Consider the following 20,241-nt stretch of genomic DNA (forward strand, 5'->3'; position numbering starts at 1 on the left):
GGCGCTTTACAGAGAGATTTCGTTGAATAACTCGGTAGCTATAATACATTTTCAATTACAAAAGTCTTCAGGTCCGAGTGCTGGTTGGAAAACTGTAAAATATTATTGGTGGGACGACCCCTTTAACAGTTCAGTATTGTAAGATTCCAGATCCAATTTTTCAGAGGCTGCTTTGAAAACATAATTTGCAAACAAGTTGTTTGCTATGGGGAACCCCTCCACCTTATCATTTGCATTCGATTTGATAACCCCCTTCCCCCCCAATTAGCCTGGTGACATCTTTGTATATGTATCTGGGATGGCACTTTGTTTTACAGAGGGCTGTGGATATGTGTCATTTCCCCTGGATGCAACACCAGTATATCCAATGGTGGGAAACCAGTTTAAGGAAATGTAATTACCTTCATTCCAGATAAGTGATCTCATCCTTTAAGTTTCATAATTAGAACTAGAAAAGACTTTTTTGGGTATTAAGTGTACGATATTATATAACACTGAATCTGGCCTCATGTAATACATAAAAAACGGTGAATTCCAGAACCCCTCCATTCTTATCATTCAGTAATGAGCCATATCCCAGCCTTCTCCATCATGAGGGTTGTCTTTGTAGATTGATGTATGTGTAGCTGATACTTACCATGTGGCACTTGCTGGTGTCTCAGGCCCTGGACACGTTTATGGTTTTATGGTGTTTGTGTAAAGACAACAGGACACCAATAAATTCCTCAGCATTCTGTTTTTTTATGGAGTGAAAAAAAATACTCAATTATTGAAAGCTGAGATGAAGGGATGTTTAGTGTCTGAAGAATACTCATTAGTAGCCTGGCCACACAATAATGGATAGATCATCAGTTCTTTAGATATTTGCTTTATGTTTTTTGTTCTCTTTTTTGACTTGCTGTTTTTTATATGGCAAAGTTAAGGATTCTCTTTTTCCAAATTTAGTAATGTTACAATAAGTGTAACATCTCACCCTGCTTGGTGCCTGGCACCCACTACCTGCCCAGCAGTTGGGCCTCTCCTTAGGCCACCATCGGTTCTCCATTACAAAGGTCCTCTGGTCATACAGTCCTGATCAAAAGTTTAAGACCACTTGAAAAATGGCAAAAAATCATATTTTACATTGTTGGATCTTAACAAGGTTCCAAGTAGAGCTTCAACGTGCAACAAGAAGAAATGAGAGTGAGACTAAACATTTTGAGCATTCAATTTAATGAAAACAACAAATAAACTGAAACAGGCTGTTTTTCAGCTGATCAAAAGTTTAGGACTAGGGGTGCACCGAAATGAAAATTCTGGTCCGAAACCGAAACCGAAAATTCAGGATACCCCTTGACCGAAACCGAAACCGAAAATGGCTTTTTGCCCAAATACTTTTAAAAGACCCCCCACCCCATAACAGTGCCATCCACAGACCCCCCCACCTCATAACAGTGCCATCCACAGACCCCCCCACCTCATAACAGTGCCATCCACAGACCCCCACCCACCCCATAACAGTGCCATCCACAGACCCCCCCACCTCATAACAGTGCCATCCACAGACCCCCCCACCTCATAACAGTGCCATCCACAGACCCCCACCCACCCCATAACAGTGCCATCCACAGACCCCCACCCCATAACAGTGCCATCCACAGCCCCCATTGTACAATTAATAGATTAATAGAAAATATTTCAAAATAGCGGGGAGGGACTGGGAGGAGGAGCTGGGGGCCGGTGCGTTCACTGTGCTCCGGCCCCCAGCTCCAGTAGTTATAAAATGTTGTACAATTAATAAGCATTCTATTCATGAGGCCCCCTCTGCAGTATTACATTCAATACAGCCACATCCTACTCACAGGGCTGTCATCTTAATGCTGGCCGGCCGGGCAGAGGAGCGGCAGCGTCACAACTGACGTCATGTGCCCGGCCTACTTTCTGAATGAAGGAGGCGGCGCAGGCATGTGACGTCAGTCGTGACGCTGCCGCTCGTCTGCCCGGCCGGCCAGCACAGCCCTGTGAGTAGGATGTGGCTGTATTGAATGTAATACTGCAGAGGGGGGCCAAATGAATAGAATGCTTATTAATTGTACAACATTTTATAACTACTGGAGCTGGGGGCCGGAGCACAGTGAACGCACCGGCCCCCAGCTCCTCCTCCCAGTCCCTCCCCGCTATTTCCGGCCGATATGTAAAAATATCGGCAGAAACAGATTAGGTGCATTCTCGGCCGATATTTTCGGCCGCCGAAATTTCGGTGCACCCCTATTTAGGACCACATGCCTTTTAAAAGGCCAAATCTGTGCAAAGATGTGGATTCATTGTCATTTTCTGTCAGGTAGTCACACGTTGTGATGGCAAAGGCAAAAAAACTCTCCCTTTTTGAACGTGGTCGGGTTGTTGAACTGCATAGGCAGGGTCTCTCACAGCGCGCCATCGCTGCTGAGGTGGGACGCAGTAAGACAGTCATTTGGAATTTCTTAAATGATCCTGAGGGTTTTGGAACAAAAAAGTCAAGTGGAAAATTTCATCAGCACTGAGCCGGAGGATCCAATTGGCTGTCCGTCATAACACTGGACAATCCTCGACCCAAATTAAGGCCCTTACTGGTGCTGACTGCAGCCCCATAACCATTAGACGGCATCTGAGACTGAAGGGCTTCAAAAACAAAAAAACGTCTTCAAAGACCTCGTCTCCTTGAACGCCACAGAACTGCTCATTCGGACTTTGCAAGAGAGCACCAAACATGGGACATTCAAAGGTGGAAGAAAGTTTTATTCTCTGATGAGAAAAAATGTAACCTTGATGGGCCTGATGGTTTCCAACGTTACTGGCATGACAAGCAGATCCCACCCGAGATGTTTTCTACGCACCACAGTGGAGGGGGCACCATAATAGTCTGGGGTGCTTTTTCCTTCAGTGGAACAATGGAGCTTCAGGAAGTGCAGGGGCGTCAAACGGACGCTGGCTATGTCCAGATGTTTAGTAGTGGTGGTGGCTACTCTCCTATATAACCTATGGTATGGTGCTGCGAACCCAGGGAGAGGACACCCTACCTCTCAGGATTAGATTAGAAATAAAGAAATGTGTTTGGGCGAGCACTCTACCATAAAGCACACATTTATTCAAAATAAGTTGCAATATAAAACAGGTTAAAAAACAAGTTAAAAAACACAAGTAAAATACATCGATATAACCACAGTGGGGTAGATGGATGTTGATCAATGTCCATAAAGGGCTATTCAATCCTCTGGCGTGAGTGGTGTCTAGAGTTCTTTATAGGGCCTTCTGATATGGCCTTAGTTTCCAGCAGTGGTCCACTATGACCACAATGATATGTGATAGGTGTTATAGATGCCTATACAGCGCTGAAGAGGATTCTTGCAATCGACTAATACTTTTATTATGTCGGACTTCAATCCCGAAGTATTTTTATCAGAAGAAAAGGATAACGGTATTCTCTGCTAATCTGCCGCTTACCTCCTCTTTGTAGGAATAATCCACGTGTGTCCACGGTATTTGTCGGGGAGCGGGTGATGTGGGAGACACCGGGTGATGTGTAAGACACCGGCGTCTCACGTTGCTCTCCTCAATGGCCGCGTTCAGTAGTCCTCGCGGGATTGAACTTACGTGGCTTCCTCTTTAGTCCGGTAGTGACGTCTTTCCTATATTCGATTCGAAGATTTAGAATTAGATTTTTCGAATATTAAAGTCCTGTCTGCATGGCCATGCAACTAAAGAGATTTCGACAGGTGTATGGCGTTTACCCAGTGCAGGGGCGTCAAACGGACGCTGGCTATGTCCAGATGTTGTAGAGAGCATTCCTCATGACTGAGGGCCCTCGTCTGTGTGGTAACGACTGGGTTTTTCAACAGGACAACGCTACAGTACACAATGCCCACGGGACAAGGGACGACTTCCAGGAGAATAACATCACTCTTTTGGCCCATCCTGCGTGTTCCCCTGATCTAAATCCAGTTGAGAACCTTTAGGGATGGATGGCAAGGGAAGTTTACAAAAATGGACAACAGTTCCAGACAGTAGATGGCCTTCGTGCGGCCGTCTTCACCACTTGGAGAATTGTTCCCACTCACCTCATGGAAACGCTTGCATCAAGCATGCCTAAACGAATTTTTGAAGTGATCAACAGTAACGGCGAGCTACTCATTACGGAGTTCATGTTTGGAAGTTGGATTTCTGTTTTGGGGGGGGTTTAGTTTTTTTTTGGAGGTGTGGCTCTAAACTTTTGATCAGCTGAAAAACAGCCTGTTTCAGTTTATTTGTTGTTTTCGTTAAATTGAATGCTCAAAAAATGTTTTCTCACTCCCATTTCTTCTTGTTGCATGCTGAAGCTCTACTTGGAACCTTGTTAAGATCCAGCCATGCTAAATATGATTTTTTGCCATTTTTCAAGTGGTCTTAAACTTTTGATCAGGACTGTATATATGAGATAGCGATTACTTCTCCCGACTTCACCATAAACCTTCACACTCCTCTTGGCTATTAACCTCTACAAGATTAATATGTTCCACTGTGTTATGCATTTACCAAACTGTCTCTCACATGGTTCTGGCATCTTCTACCCACCTATGAATGAACTCTGACTTTCTTGATCCATTTCAGTCAGGCACATGTCCACAAACTCCCTGTGCAGTAACTGCTTAGCCAAACTGTAACAGCGGCTGCTGTACGCCGCTGTTCCCCCGCTTACCGCCGTGGTCCTGGGTGCTGTGCTCAGCGGTGATCCTTCCATCCACGTCTGCAGTCCTGAGCTCTGTCGCTGTACATGCTGTGGTGCTAAGGATTCCGCTCCACAGTTTCATCCCAGCCCTGGCCACAGCATGCTTGCTGCTGGTTTAGTGTTACACTGCCCTAGGGGCGGCGTGCATCACTCCCTGGGCTGCATGGGTTGGGTCATGTGACCTTGCTGACCAACCCAGGCTCTCCTGCAGGTACTTAAGTGTGGCTTAGGCCCCTCGGGAAAGTTTATCCCCACCATCAGGGGTACTGTGAAGAATCGAGGGGTACCCTTAGACAACGCCCTTAGAGGAGGTGGGACACGTGGCACAGTGGGTTTACACTCGCTGGTTTGTGACACAAACTATGTTTCTACTCAAAAACTCCCTACTATGTCTCCTCTTGTCCATTCTGAGAATAGCAACCTGGAGATTCCTAATTGGGTATGCCATAAATGTTCCTACTTCTGGGCTTCGTACTAATGGGAGGGAAAAAGGGTCTCATGTCACCCAATGGACAGTGTAAAAGTAGAAAAAGTGGAGAATTAGAAGTTTTTTCCATAGTGGTCTACTTGCGGAAACAGCGTGGTGTGCTTGCTTGATCAAGTTTGTAAATCCTGTAGACGTTGACCAAAGAGTTCTGTGCACATGGACCTCCAGCTCATCACTTTATCTCTTTATTCTTAATTCTCATTACTATTATTATTAATTGGGTAATCTCTGTACATTGCATTGTGGCCACAAACCAAACTGTTGTATCCCCGGTACATGACAAGCAATCATCTAACTCTAGCATCCAAAGGACTAGCGTGATTTTGGACTAGGATTCTTCTCCTCTTGTCACCCGATATTCCATCCCTCTGATTATGATTGCTGATGGCTTCACAACACAAGGACTCCAGATCTGTACTGTGGTGAGTCTACGACCATAATGATCCATTCATGCAGTGCAGTCACATTTGCAGATTGTTTGCCAATTTTTTTGCAGAAACCAGAGCAGAACCACGTTGGCAACATAATACAAGTCTTGGACATTTACCCCACTAATGGATAATGGCACTCTATCGCTGCCAGCTTCCTTCTGTTTGCTTTTATTTAATAAGTCACAAATTTACTTCCCGGTTTCTACTAGATGGTGGTGGTAGTTGCTTTCTGTGTTTTTAACACGGCCCTGAAACAGAAGGTACTTGATGATTATTCTCGGAATAGATTCTGTGTTCTTAGAAGCCATCGGCGTCATTGAGGGTTATCAGAAGGTAACAAGGGCCGCCACGGTTGCATTGGTTTATTGCCTCTATTTTTGGGCATTTGCATGAATTTTAAAAAGGACATCTCAGGTCTGTGCGCTGGTGATGGAGATTTCATGCTAATCATGGTCTGTTGGAGAGAACCTCATACATAGCAGAGCTGCATTTATCCAACATAGTTTTTTCAATATGCAAACAAAGCAGATATTGGGTTCATGGTGTCCTAGGAGCTTATACTTGAGTATTCATGTTGTGTTCTGGGATATTTTGCAGGTCAAGGTATCTCAGATCCAACATTAGGAATCACTAGGTCACTCTTGGTTTACATTTACAGTATGTATAGGATTCAATAGTAATTATTTACTTGCAGGTCATATCTTCATTATTCACAGCATCTGCCATATATGCTCACAGATGTAGGACTCATGTGCACGACTGGATCCATATATGGTCTTTATAGCCTGCCATGGTCTATATTTTACGTAGGAAGGCACAAAGAGGATTCTTCTTATAATATTGCATTTTCTTCTATAATCAATGCCGTACAGCAGAACGCACAGAGGTTACCATGCCGCCATACAGGCTCCGTGCATGTAGATTTGGCATGTGCATAAGGCCCTACTGAGAAGACTTTCGTTGTTTAAGTCTACATTGACAAAACTGGATCCACACAAAATGGATGCAGACCATGTGCATCATGCACTTTTTTCGGTCTTCATTGTAAAAATGTATATTTTTGTCTGCAAAATGGACAAGAATAGGACATGTTCAAAAACAGACTGACATACAGGAGGGCTGCCATGTGAGGCACCCATCCACACACCATCCCCTGAGTCAAAGAATAATGACACCACAAGGTAATTACAGTACGATAGCACAATCTAGATGAAGGTACAATACCAACAGCATGAAACGCAAATAGCAAAAATAGACCTGCAATGCAAACCACTGTGACCCAGGCTGGAGGATGGGTGTATCATCAGTTACCTTGGCTTTATCAGGTGTCAACCCCTGATGAAGCCAGGGTAATTTGCTGCAAAGATTATATCTGTGCACTGTGCACATATTTGGAGCCCCCATAGAAATGAAATGGGTCCAAGAAATGTGGATCGGACACCAATCGAAAATATGGTTGTGTGAATGTAGCCTAATGGGACAGTTTTGGGGAAATCAAAGGCAGATGCTAAAGTGAAATAATCCATGATGAATATTCCTCTTGTTAAAGAATGCATGGTGAGAGTTGTGGTGTCAGAAAATTATACATTGTGCTCATTTAGTAACTGGCTTTTTCCTCTACAGTCTCCACCTTATCAGTGTTGATTTATGAGTTGGATGTTCTGCTGTAGAACATGTAAAATTACAAGCCGAAGAAGAAGAAACAGGAATGTTCATGATGGTGACCTGCAGTTACTCACCTTCATGGTCTACATCAGGGGTCAGCAATCTCCTGCACTCCATCTTTTGTGTAACTACTACTCCTGATCTCTTCTATGGGAGTTCCAAGAACAGTTGCTGGGAGTTGTAGTTTCACAACAACTAGAATGCTGGAGGTTGATGAACCTGATCTACATTTGTGGGGTTTTTAGCAGTATGTATGTGGTTTTGCTGTGTAGATCAGTGATCTTTAACCTGTTGTGAAACTATCTCTCACAGCATGCCTTGATGGCCACAGGCTATCAGGACATGCTGGGTGTTGTAGTTTCACAACAGATGGAGAACCACAGATCACTGGTGTAGGCAATAAGAGCAAAGGTTTAGTCAAGGTCATGGTGCTCACCCCCTTCTTCCCAGTTGAATCTTGGAGACCCTGCCCGGGAGCCTGTCTCCTCTGGTGGCGCCGCAAAGAAATTGAATACTTACTGTTGGGATTTTCCATACATGACAGCTGAAAGGACACTATGTGATCATTGTCTGGAGACTACCTTTTTGGCTGGACTGCCATATTTGTTTACTTCTTTGCTAACAAAGATAATTTTGAATGGAATTTGTGACAGAACGTTCAGACGCTCATGTGAATAGAGCCCTAATCCTGCTTGGTTTTGTCTTTCTGCAGCCGTGACCACTGATTTCTGGGTGGACATCCACCATGTTATTGAAGACTGTGAGCTGATTGAAGAGGCAGAACACACTGCTGCAGTTCCTGGATTTATTCTGTATCTGCAAAGTGTTACCAGCCTCATTTTATCAATGCTAAATCTCCACATGGAAGGTCCAAATGTTGGTTGGGTTGGTCCTGCTAAGAAGTTGAACCCAACTGGCCTGGTGGAGAGGATGCTGGGGTCAGAATACCATGAAGTACGTTTGCTGACTCTGGAGTCTCTGTTACGATGGATGAAGCAAAGCCATGGAGATGCCTACTTGTCTGATGAAGTCCAGCAGGTTCTTCTAGAGATGATAATGAAGGAAAAAAATGTAGAATGCCTACGCCAGGTAAATAGCACAGAACCTACAGCCCCAATATCAGATGTTGGTTGTACAGATTTACACGGCAAACAACTGAATCTAAAAAAAGAACATTAATAGAGAATTTTCTTCACATTTTAGTAAGCCCTACACTACAGGGTCTGTATTATGAACACCACCCTTTTTATGTGGAGGCCAGTCCATTAATCAGCTGATTGGTGGGTCTGATAGAAATGCAGTAGGACACTTGGGCCATTTAAATGCATAGCTGTCCTTAAAATACTAGGTCCGCCATAGCTAGAGCTGCAGAGACTTAGCCAATCGCCTTAATTTTCATCATCTAGACCAGGCATCCTCAAACTGCGGCCCTCCAGCTGTTGGAAAACTGCAACTCCCAGCACGCCCGAACAGCCTACTGGTATCGGCCTACAGCGGGGCATTGTGGGAGTTTTAATTTTACAACAGCTGGAGGGCCGCAGTTTGAGGATGCCTGATCTAGACAATCCGCTGATTGTCTTGATTAATGGTTGTCCATTTAATACAAGAAAGGGCCAATTCTTCCATAGTGGAAGTTACATTATGATGTCCATGAGCACTAAATGGGCACGAGGACAATCCATTAAAGTGTCGTAACGAGCACAGATGAAAATGTTGCACCTATAAAAACGGCATCCACCTAAAGGGAATCTGTCGCCACATACCTCCAGAGTAATCCAAGTGCAGTCTCAGATGTGTGCAGGTCTTCTGATTCAAACGCAGTTTTCCCCATCCCAGTTGATTTTTGCATTCCTGAGAAATCCTTAATTTTGTGATGTGCAAATTAGCTGCTTGGTGCAACAAGGGAATCACCGTTGCACTGAAGGCTCTGCTCCGTATCTCAGCCCCACCCCCCAGCTTTGAGTGACAGGGCCAGGCAGAGAAGATATAATTTAGCCTGGCTCTGTGTTCTCGTGTGTGCTCCAGCTCCTCAGAAATCGGTGCATGCTCAGTACAGCCCAGATGCTTACTAGGGTTGCATTGTACAGACGACTTCTGCACTGACGAGCACCAGTGTTTACTGCACAGGTGCACACACATAAGAACACAGGGCCAGGCAAAAAAAAAACCTGGTTGGGGGGGGGGGTTGGGTGTATCTAGCAATAAAGAGCCGGGTATATGGTGCAATAGTGATGCTCTTGTTGCAGCAAATACAAGAATTTCTCAGGAATGCAAACACCGATCAGGGTGGGGGAAACAGCATTTGAATCAGGAGACCTGCACACATATGACACAGAAGCTCAAATGCATGAAGGTTTTTTGATGCTGCTTTAACTGCACCCTACCATGCTGTGTGAATACACCCTAATCAATCATGTATTTGCTACAAATAAAAACGAATTATAATTGTTATAAATATAATTACATGAAGATGATCAATCTTGTTGTTTGATGTCCCTCTCCCTGGGTAGGTGCTGAGCATCCTGTATGAAATGAATGTCGAGAAAATATTTTTAACTGCGAAAAAACATTTTCAAATGGAGCCAAAGGATTTGTTGAGAAGAATTATCAATCTTGTTTCTGCCTCCAGCCACAGGTGGGTGTTAAGGATTTCACTGCACTTCAGTCCTAGGCTTTCCTTAGTGCCTGTGTGAAAGATTCAGTTCACCACCTAGCTCGAATTCTAAATACCTTTCCAGAATGAGACTATGGAGCCAAAAGAAAAGTGTATCTTAACAAATCAAGTAAATAACGTTGATTGTCTTGGGACAATGGTGTCTGTCAATGAGTGGGAGATATTAGGCAGCAGAAAACACACGCTTGAGCGTGTAGAGATTTGAGCGAATTTTTCAAGGGCCAAATTATGATAGATAGGCAACTGGGTGAGAGCATCTCTAAAATGGCAGGTGTTGTAGGGTTGTTTCAGGTATACAGTGGTTAGTACCTACCAAATGTGGCCCAAGAAAGGACAACTGGTGACCAGCAACAGAGTAATGGGTGCCCAAGATAAGTGTAGGAAAGAAGAGCTACCGTATCACAGGTTGCTGAAAAAGTTACCTCTGTCTGTGATAGAAAGGTATCACAGCTTACTGTGTACAGGACGGGATTTTCGTACACCAGCGAGACTTCCTAGGCTGACCCCCTATCCACCACCGAAAGTGTCACGTGAACATTGGAACTGGACCATGGGGCAATAGTAAAAAGGTGGTCTAGTCTGATAAATCACATTGCCTGCACATCTCTTTGTTCAGGAATGGTCTAGGAGCATGACAAAGTTCAAGATGTTGACTTGACCTCCAAATTCTCCAGATCTCAATTCATTCGAGCATCTGTGCTTCAAAAACAAGTCTGATCCATGGAGGCCGCACCTCATTACTTGGTGCCAATACCAAAGGACGTTTTTAGAGGTCTTGTGGAGTCCATGCCTCGATGGGTCAGAGCTGTTTTGGCAGCATGACGGGGACCTACACAATATTTTAATGCTATGGCTGATCAGTGTATATACATAAATAATACAAGTAAGGTAAGATCCAGAACAATTTATAACCTGTAATCCATAAGCTAACAACAAGTGTGTCGTGGTGTACCTACAGAAGTCATAATTATCTTCCATCTTTATACAGTACGCAGGTTCCTTGAACTAGGGTTCTCCATTGATCAAATCCTCTCTCTATTGTTCAGCACAATGGCTCCTTCTCCACTTTTGGCTACTAATATCTTGGTGCCAAGTTGTGTCAGAAACCATAGATGAGTGTTTAGGTTGACTACTTTTGTCTCTGCCATTTAGCTAATTACTATTTAGAATCTCGAGTCACATTTTAATTATATGGCGCTTGCTACACTACCGTCATCGACTAGTGCACCAGTAGAACTTTGAACCACTCTCACATATTACAAACATCAAATAGCTCATGGTGACAACAACTGCAACTTCCAGTATGAACAGAAACCAAAAAGCTGTGGCGGACTGGCCATAGACCCTTCAGGGAAATTGTCCGGTGGGCCGATGACCAGGGGGGTGCTCGAGCCCTCCTCACGGCTGCTGGTCAGGTACATAATGATATGATGCTCCCAGCATTAACTAATGCTAGGAGCATCAGGTACTTATGCACTTTGCCAGTAGCTGCAGGTGTCCTCCTGAGTATGGTGATAGGGCGGTGTTTTATGCTGCACTGTGGCACTTGGTTCTGCTGGGGCGGTATTTTGTGCTGCACTACGGTATTGCTGGCCCCACCTACTTCTGTTGTCCCTGCTTACTAGTGGCTTGTGTTGCCCGGCCTTCTGACAATTTGGATTTTCCCTGGGGCATTTTGGCTATAGATCTTACAGGCAAATTTTCTAGTGGGCCGATGCCCAGGGGGCCACCTGAGCCCTCCTCACGGCCGGCCAGTGGAAGTTTTTGGGGGATGTATTTTGTGCTGCTGGTAGTATTTTGTGATGGCTGTGTTGGGGTGGTATAATATGCCAGACTATGGTATTGTCGGCCCTGCGTTCCATCAATTTGGATCCAACTACAGAACAGGGACACTTTTAGTATTTTAGCCAGGGCGACATTAAGTTCCCAGTCCGACCCTGGATTTGCCTACAACATGGGCCCACTTTTAGGTTTTTGTTCCAGGTCCACATTAAGTTCCCAGTCAGCCTCTGCCAAAAAACCTGTGCTGCCATGTCCTCTAATCACGTGCTATGTAGTTGCAAAAGGCAATCATTTGCCATGGAGCTTGCATGCGCTAGCTGTGCGCCTGGTGGGGTTGCCATCTTAGTATACATCTGTTGTGCAATGCACCATGAGAACATCCCGGTTGGCACGTCGTTGGCGTCTGTATTATTCTGGGATATAGTAATAATAAAGTTGCCAAACTTTCTCAGTTACACATCAAGTGGTTAAATGATGTGAGCCTGAACCTCCCCAGACGCAGGCGTCTTGGCCTCGGAGGTCTGGTGAGAGGTTGGCAGCGCTGTAGCCCTGGCAAGTCAGATGCCCTCTTTACATTTTCATTCCCTGTTGCTGGGACCTATTGCGATTTAAACAAACCTGCTCTTATCTCCTCACAATTCAATTTATTAGACAACCCTGGTGCAGGGAGAGAAACACCAGACAGGGAGCTGGAGCTGTAAATACTCCTCTGGCAGACATTTAGTGCCTTTCAGCCTCGCTGTTGTTGTGATTAAAATGGCTAATTGCCTTTGAAAATAGAGAATGGAGCTGGACGGCTTTGCTCAGAGGTCTGGCTGTGCAGAATGGTTTGGAGAGCGTTTTTTTGTTTTTTTACTCCTTGAACAGCACAGACTGAGGTCTCCTTCTGTTAGGGTGCTTCCGAAGTTGTGGTGGGCTATTCCAGCCTAGTTTTGGGGTTTTCTTAGGATTCAGATACACGGAAATCTTAATCACCCATCAGCTGGCATGCCCAAGGGGTTATCCCAGAAATAATATTGATGATCATCAATATAAGATCTGGGGGGGTCTGACTCCTGGCACCCCAGCTGTTAGAAGAGGCCAAACACTCCATGAGCACTGCGGCCTCTTCCTAGTCCATGTAGCGTCACTGTACATCGGTCACGTGGCCTAATTGCAGCTAAGCCCCATTGAAGTGAATGGGGCTGAACTGCAATTCCAAACACAGCCGCCATACTATGTACGAATCTGGGCTGCCGGGAGCCCCCCGCGCTCACTGGAGCGCTGCTCCCTGAAACAGCTGATTGGCGGGGGTCCAAGCCCTTAGGATAGGTAATCACTATTATTTCCTGGATAACCCCTTTAAGGCTCCTTTATACAGGCTGACCGTGCAGGCAATTATCTGGAATGAACAATTAGTTCCCAATAATTGCCTAATCGCGGGCGGAGGTGAGAGCCGCATTTACATGCAGCAAGCACCTCTGCTGTATGGGGGCGAGCAATCACTATCGCGATCACTTCAGAATCATTGTTTCTGAACAGCGGATTGCTCTTTACGCAGGACGATCTGCTGCCCAGGAACAGTCAGCTTGGTGTCCACATCAACAACACTTTCACCTGATGAACAAGCGTTCGCTCGCTCATCAAGTGATCAGCGGCACCTTTACACGGTGCAGTTATTGGGAAGGAGTGTTCCTCTATCAGCGCATGCGTAGGATGCCCTGGATCTGCATGCCCCCTCAGGCTATGCACCGAGAAGAATTATGAATGCAGCTCTGAATGTTTTATATAGATTCATTCTATATATTTACATCTGTAATCTGGTGCACATCCTCCAATCCTCTGCAGTATGCTCTTTCCCCTTGTGCTATGTGATCCAAGCGGAGCATGCACATGACACTGTGTATAGACTGTCGATGAGTCTGGAGTTAGCACCTCCTGCCCTGGCAGCCATCTGTCAGACGGACTGTACCGGTGGGCAGCGACTCTTCTGTTTTTTGCATCTTCCTCTTTCAAGCTTGACAATGACTTTTTGAAGACATTTCAATGATTAAAAAAAAGGTGAATTGTCTGTTAGTCATTGTTAGAAAACATAAGGGAGCAGCCAGTCATGGACATATATATTGCTTGACATATGTGTACTGCCAAACTGACTAATCCTGAAAATACAGGGAAAGGGGCAATAGAAATGTCACTTATCCCAGATTAAAGGGAGTCTGTCACCAGGAAATTCCCTGTTACACCAGACACAATGCCTTGCAGGGCTCATTCAGCTGAATGTAGTGATACCTTTCACTTAGTCATCTGTTGTTTCATTCTGGGGAAAAAGTACTTTTAATCCATATGCAAATTAGCAGTTAAGTGCACCGAGCGCGGGCCCGGAGCCACTCTTTGCACCCTTGCTTCCTCTGAAAGCCCTTCCTTTTACATCTCAGGCTCCTGCATAGTCATCTTGCTTAGCCCTGTCAATCAAGGAGAAGGAGGGGTTGGCAAAGGAAGCAGGAGAAGCAAGGTTTTTCACGCAACGCAGGCCCCATAGAAGTGAATGGGGCTGCGTGAAAATCGCAAGCATCTGCAAGCAAGTGCGGATGCGGTGCGATTTTCACACACGGTTGCTAGGAGGCAATCTGGATGGGGACCCGATCATTATTATTTTCCCTTATAACATGGTTATAAGGGAAAATAATGGCATTCTTAACACAGAATTCATAGTACAATAGAGCTGGAGGGGTTAATTTTTATTTTTTTTAAATATAACTCACCTTAATCCACTTGTTCGCGCAGCCGGCATCTCTTCTGTCTTTATCTTTGCTGTGCACAGGAAAAGGACCTTTGATGACATCACTGCACTCATCACATGGTCCGTCACATGATCCATCACCATGGTAAAAGATCATGTGATGGACCAGGTGATGAGCACAGTGACGTCATCAAAGGTCCTATTCCTGTGCACAGCAAAGATGAAGACAAGAGAAGCCGGGCTGCGCAAACAAGTGGATTAAGGTGAGTTATATTATTTTTTATTATTTTTTAACCCCTCCAGCCCTATTGTACTCTGAATTCTGTATTAAGAATGCTATTATTTTCCCTTATAACCATGTTATAAAGGAAAATAATACAATCTACACAACACCTAACCCAAATCCGAACTTCTGTGAAGAAGTTCGGGTCTGGGTACCAAACATGCCGATTTTTCTCACGCGTGTGCAAAACGCATTACAATGTTTTGCACCTGTGCGGAAAAAACACAAACATGGAACGCAATTGCAGTGAAAACTGACGCCAAATCCGCAACGCCCGTGTGAAAGGGGCCTTAGGATGGCCGTAGACATGACTATCCATCAGACCTGATACCCTCAGTAGCATGCACACTAGGGAAGAGGGAGTGATAAGTGGCTGGCCTGTACTTGATGTCGCTTATCTTGGAGGCAACATGTAGGAAATTTCCATCCCGTCAGACCCTTGATTCTTCTGATAGTAGGCCTTGGCGCAGTCGACATCAGCCTAGGCTATTTTTTTACATCTGTGGCTGTCTTCTCCATCAGGCTTTTCCAGGAATTGGCCAGACACAAACCGTTGGGTGCAGCAGTTTTTGACCAACCGATTCCCGGCATATTTGCCAGGTAGCGGCCAGATCTCTGCCTGACCCCGATATAGTCAATCGGGTCTTGCGGGCAAGTTGCAGTTTCTGGCAATGCCAGACCCGGAGAACTCCGGCAGGTTCTTCTAGAGAGCTCTGCCGCAAATGTGAAACTAGCCTAAGTCACCATAATCCAGGCTTCGAAGGTCTGGATTTGTGGCCAAACGAAGCAACACAAAGACATTATTTCTCCCTGTTTGACAGTTTTTTGCTAATTTAGAGAACGCACTTTTACACGTCACACAGCAAAGGCTGCAGGTCCCAGGATTTCTTGTCCGGTCGCCTGCAATGCCGCGCTGTTGAAATCTAAAGCCGCAGGTCCACATTACAATGTTTCTTCTTTGTGTTTGCTGACCTCACTGGAATCTTTTCCACATATTTGATTTACTTCTGTAGGAGGCCAAACAGGACACATGTGAAGCAGACTACAGCTGCCATGTTCAATGGTGTGTTACTGCAGGGAACATTGCTTGGGTCAGATGACGGCTGCTCATTGACTATGACACTGTTCTTTACTTTGGCCTCTTTCCTTCCATCCTGTTGTCGAACGGGATCTTTACCTAATCGTCTTGTGCATACTAGGGGTCAAGGACAGATGCCATATTTTATATTAATGAAGGCCTCATGACTTCTGAGTGTCCAGACACAAGAAAACAAATGTTGTGTTCTCTGCATGTGTATTCAGGTGCTGCACATACATTGCGGATTACGTTCGGGTAGAGTTTCGCGCCGGCTGCAGTTAACAATGAATGTGTTCAGTAAGCGAGGATGTTCCTTCAGTATTTACCGCCAGCCACGGCTAAACATATGTTTTCATCAGACATACAGCCACGGGAACATTTGCATTTTTTCCCTCTAAATATACTGTAGAGTTTTCTTCTCGCTTTTTTATTTTCCAGTGTGGAAATCCAGAGCTCAGCCTTAAAGCTCTCGTCTAAGTTGGTCATCAGTCTTGCAAGTAAGATCCAGGAGGTAAGGCGGTGACTAAGCATTGCGGTGTGACAGCGTGCGCTTATTTTCCTCTCCCAGTTATATGAATGAAATATTATAAGGGATATGTTATATTCTGAAGTGGAAAAAAATTAAAGATAAGCAATTATTAGCAGTTTTATAAAAGTGAAAGTGGTGCAAGACCCTCCTAGATCCTGTGAAGACGGGGCCCTGTGTTCCTAGGCCACGAGTAGTATGGAAGGTGCCCCCAGTGCCTCAGCACAATAATGTTAGCAAGCATGGGTTCCCACTCATATATTAAGTTGGGAAGCTATGAAGTCTTCCCGGGGTGTGTTGGTCATTTCTACTCTTCCACATCATACCTCTATATCACATGAATACGGTACATAGTACCGCTATACTGCACACTGATATAATACTACTATACTATAAATACATAACACACACATGCACATTACACACACACATACATTCACATGGCACACACAAACATATTACACACCCATTGCGCACACATTCACACGTAACACTCACTATATGTATATATGTATATATATAGTCCAAAAAATAGAGCAGCACTCCAGGACAATGTGAAAAATAGTGGTTTATTCACCCATTGGTGACGCAATGTTTCAGCTCCAACATGAAGCCTTTCTCAAGCTTCATGTTGGAGCTGAAACGTTGCGTCACCAATGGGTGAATAAACCACTATTTTCCACATTATCCTGGAGTGCTGCTCTATTTTTTGGACTGGATTTTTGGGTAAGCTTGCCTTTTTTAGCTTGCACCCGCAGTATTGTTTATAGGTTGGTGCTGCCTTACTTTTTCTATTGTGTGTATATATATATATATTGTGGGGACTCGCTCTGGTAGACAGGATTAGCGGACGCAGTATAGAGGCAACAACAAGCTCTTTGGATTAAACAGTTTAGGGTTTTATTCACACTTTAGGCAAGTGACAAAACAAACAGTCATATTTAAACAAAAAGTCTCCTTGCGGTCTTGGTGGTAATTCACACCATGCGGCAATTCTGCCTCAGAGTCCTTGACCATTGCAGCCCCAACCTGTTTTCACGCCAAACAGGTAGCATGCCTTCATCTAGACACAAGGCTCCCAGATCCCAACACAGAGACCCGACTTCTGAGCCCAGCTGCCTATTAAAAGGACAGCCAGGTGCTGCCAAAACCCGGACCGGCCTTTAAAATCCGGTCCGGTATTTGACCTCACTTTGCTGTAAATCAGCCCAGCAGCACATGCTGGGAGGAAAATACCTATTTTCCCAAAGCAAACCTCTCACTGTGTCACAAAACCCCCTTCCCCCCTTTGTTCAACCCTGAGGGGGTGAACACACGCCAGACAGTGTACCCGGGACAGGGCATCCGTGTTTCCCTGTAACCGGCCTGCCCTGTGTTCCACTGAAAACTTAGTTTTGTAGAGAGAGAAACCATCGGGTGACCCGGTCATTTCTGTCCTTGGTCTGGCTCATCCTCTTGAGAGGGGAGTAGTAGTCGGTCACCAGGCAGAATTTTCTCTTCAATAAATAATAGCAGAGAGATTCTAGTGCCCACTTGATAGCCAGGCATTCTCTTCACTATACTATGTCTCGGCTGAGGAAGACAACAGGATGCTCTTCCCCGCTGAGACAGTACACCATCGAGGCCTACTTCGGAGGCATCGGTCTGTACTATAAACTCCCTTTTGAAGTCGGGCGTCAACAAAACCGGGGACCCGCACAGGGCCAACTTCAAAGTGGGGAAAGACTCTTCCGTCCGATCATCCCAGCGAACCATCATTGACTTGTGTACCTTCAAGAGTCCTGTCAAGGGCATGGCTAGAGGCATAGTGGGGAACAAACCTCATGTAATAGCCCACCACTCCCAGGAATGACTTTCATTTGCCTAGTGGTGACAGGTCGGGGCCAATTCCGTATCGCCTCTATTTTGTTCCCTTGGGATTTGATGACTCCACGCCCAATGACATACCAGAGGTACTTCATTTCTTCTAACCCTATCGCACATTTTTTTGGGTTAGCGGTTAGGCCAGCTTTCCGATGGGAGTCCACTACAGCCTGCACTTTGGGTAGGTGACTTTCCCAGTCGGTACTGTGGATGACAATATCGTCTAGGTAAGCCGAAGTGTACCGACGATGTGGATGAAGCACAATGTCCATTCATCTTAGGAATCGCGGCACGGACTGCTTTCCGGGCATCGTGGACGCTCGGGGTTGCTTTTGCTGTCTGCAAAGCCATTACATGTTACAGCAGCAACTGGTTAGTCTCCTGCTGCTGCTTATTAGCCTCACGTTGCTGCAGGTTTGTCTCTCGTTGCTGCAGATTAGCCTCCATGAGGGCCTTCGCAACACCCTCCATTTTGTCGTGGGGCACTGGTTGTAATACAGCTGGTTTAATGTATGACATACAACCATGCCTGAAAAACACAGAAACCAGAAAATATCGGCGTTCCCGCCAGCCTCACTGCTCTTGCCCGCATCCTCCACCAATTGTGGGGACTCGCTGTGGTAGACAGGATTAGCGGACGCAGTATAGAGGCAACACCAAGTTATTTGGATCAAACAGTTCAGTGTTTTATTTACACTTTAGGGCTCATGTACATGACCGTATGCCCTCTGAGATATACAGTCCGTGAGCGGGCCATATGTCCCGGAGCGGCATACATCGTGTGCACGGGAGCGCACAGCATCATAGGTTACTAAGATGCTGTGCGCATCGGGCCGCCCGCTGGGCTATTGTCGCGCACTCATAATATCATATAAGTGCGGGACAATAGTCCCGCGGGCGGCCCTCTGCCCACAGCATCATAGTAACCTATGATGCTGTGTGCTCCCGTGCGCACTATGTATGCCGCTCCGGAACATATGGCCCGCACACGGACCGTATGTCTCGGAGGGCATACGGTCGTGTGCATGAGCCTCAGGCAAGTGACAAACAAGCAGTCATATTCAAACAAAAAGTCACCTTGCGGTGTTGGTGGTAATTCACGCCATGCGGCAATTCTGCCTCAGAGTCCTTGTTGATAGCAGCACCAACCTGTTTTCACATCATTCACAACAGGTAGCAAGCCTTCATCCAGAGACATGGCTTTTGAGCCCAGCTGACTATTTAAGGACAGCCAGGTGCTGCCAAAACTCAGACCGGCCTTTAAAGTCCGGTATTTGACCTCAGCCCAGCAGCACATGTTGGGAGGAAAATACCTGTTTTCCCAGACCAAACCACTCGCTCTGTTACAAAAAAAATATATATTTTTTTATATATATACATATATATATATATATATATATATATATAATACACACACCGTATTTTTCGCCCCATAAGACGCACTCCCCCCACTTTTTCATCTTATGGGGCGAATGCCGCCATTTTACATCGCAGTCCTCGATGCTGCAGCATCGCAGACTGCGATGTATCAGCTGGACGGGGAGGGAGGAGGGGCCGGTGCGATCACTGTACTCCGGCCCCACCGCTCACTCACTGCTTTATTGCCTAAACCTTTTATAATAATAGCTTTCATTGAAGTTCCGATCCCCAGCCCCATCAGTACTACTTACTAAATGTCCTGTAGCAGACAGAGTAGGCGGCGCAGGCACGTGACGTCAGTGAGTTCCGGCTGGCCGCCCGCCCTGCTCTGCCTGCTACAGGACATTTAGTAAGTAGTATAGATGGGGCTGGGGATCGGAACTTCAATGAAAGCTATTATTATAAAATGTTTAGGCAATAAAGCAGTGAGTGAGCGGTGGGGCCGGAGTACAGTGACCGCACCAGCCCCGCCGCATTTTCATGACACCGGCCCCTCCCACAGATTTAGCTCCCGTATATTAGGGTATCTCTGGATGCCACTATTATGGGGTGGGGGATATGTGGATGGCACTGTTATGGGGGGGAGATCTG

The 20,241-nt window shown here is 45.6% G+C and overlaps 1 protein-coding gene across 1 annotated transcript in view; it reads left to right on the top strand.

Moving 5' to 3' along the window:
- THADA (THADA armadillo repeat containing) overlaps positions 1 to 20,241 on the top strand; it is a 579,731-nt gene that overhangs the window by 447,415 nt on the left and 112,075 nt on the right. The window contains exons 32-34 of the mRNA XM_044289288.1: positions 8,019 to 8,395; positions 9,817 to 9,941; positions 16,281 to 16,353. Of these exons, the coding sequence (XP_044145223.1) occupies positions 8,019 to 8,395; positions 9,817 to 9,941; positions 16,281 to 16,353 (575 nt within the window). The remainder of the gene's footprint in view (positions 1 to 8,018; positions 8,396 to 9,816; positions 9,942 to 16,280; positions 16,354 to 20,241) is intronic.

The sequence above is a fragment of the Bufo gargarizans genome, chromosome 4 (assembly GCF_014858855.1).
Source record: "Bufo gargarizans isolate SCDJY-AF-19 chromosome 4, ASM1485885v1, whole genome shotgun sequence".
Taxonomy (NCBI): domain Eukaryota; kingdom Metazoa; phylum Chordata; class Amphibia; order Anura; family Bufonidae; genus Bufo; species Bufo gargarizans.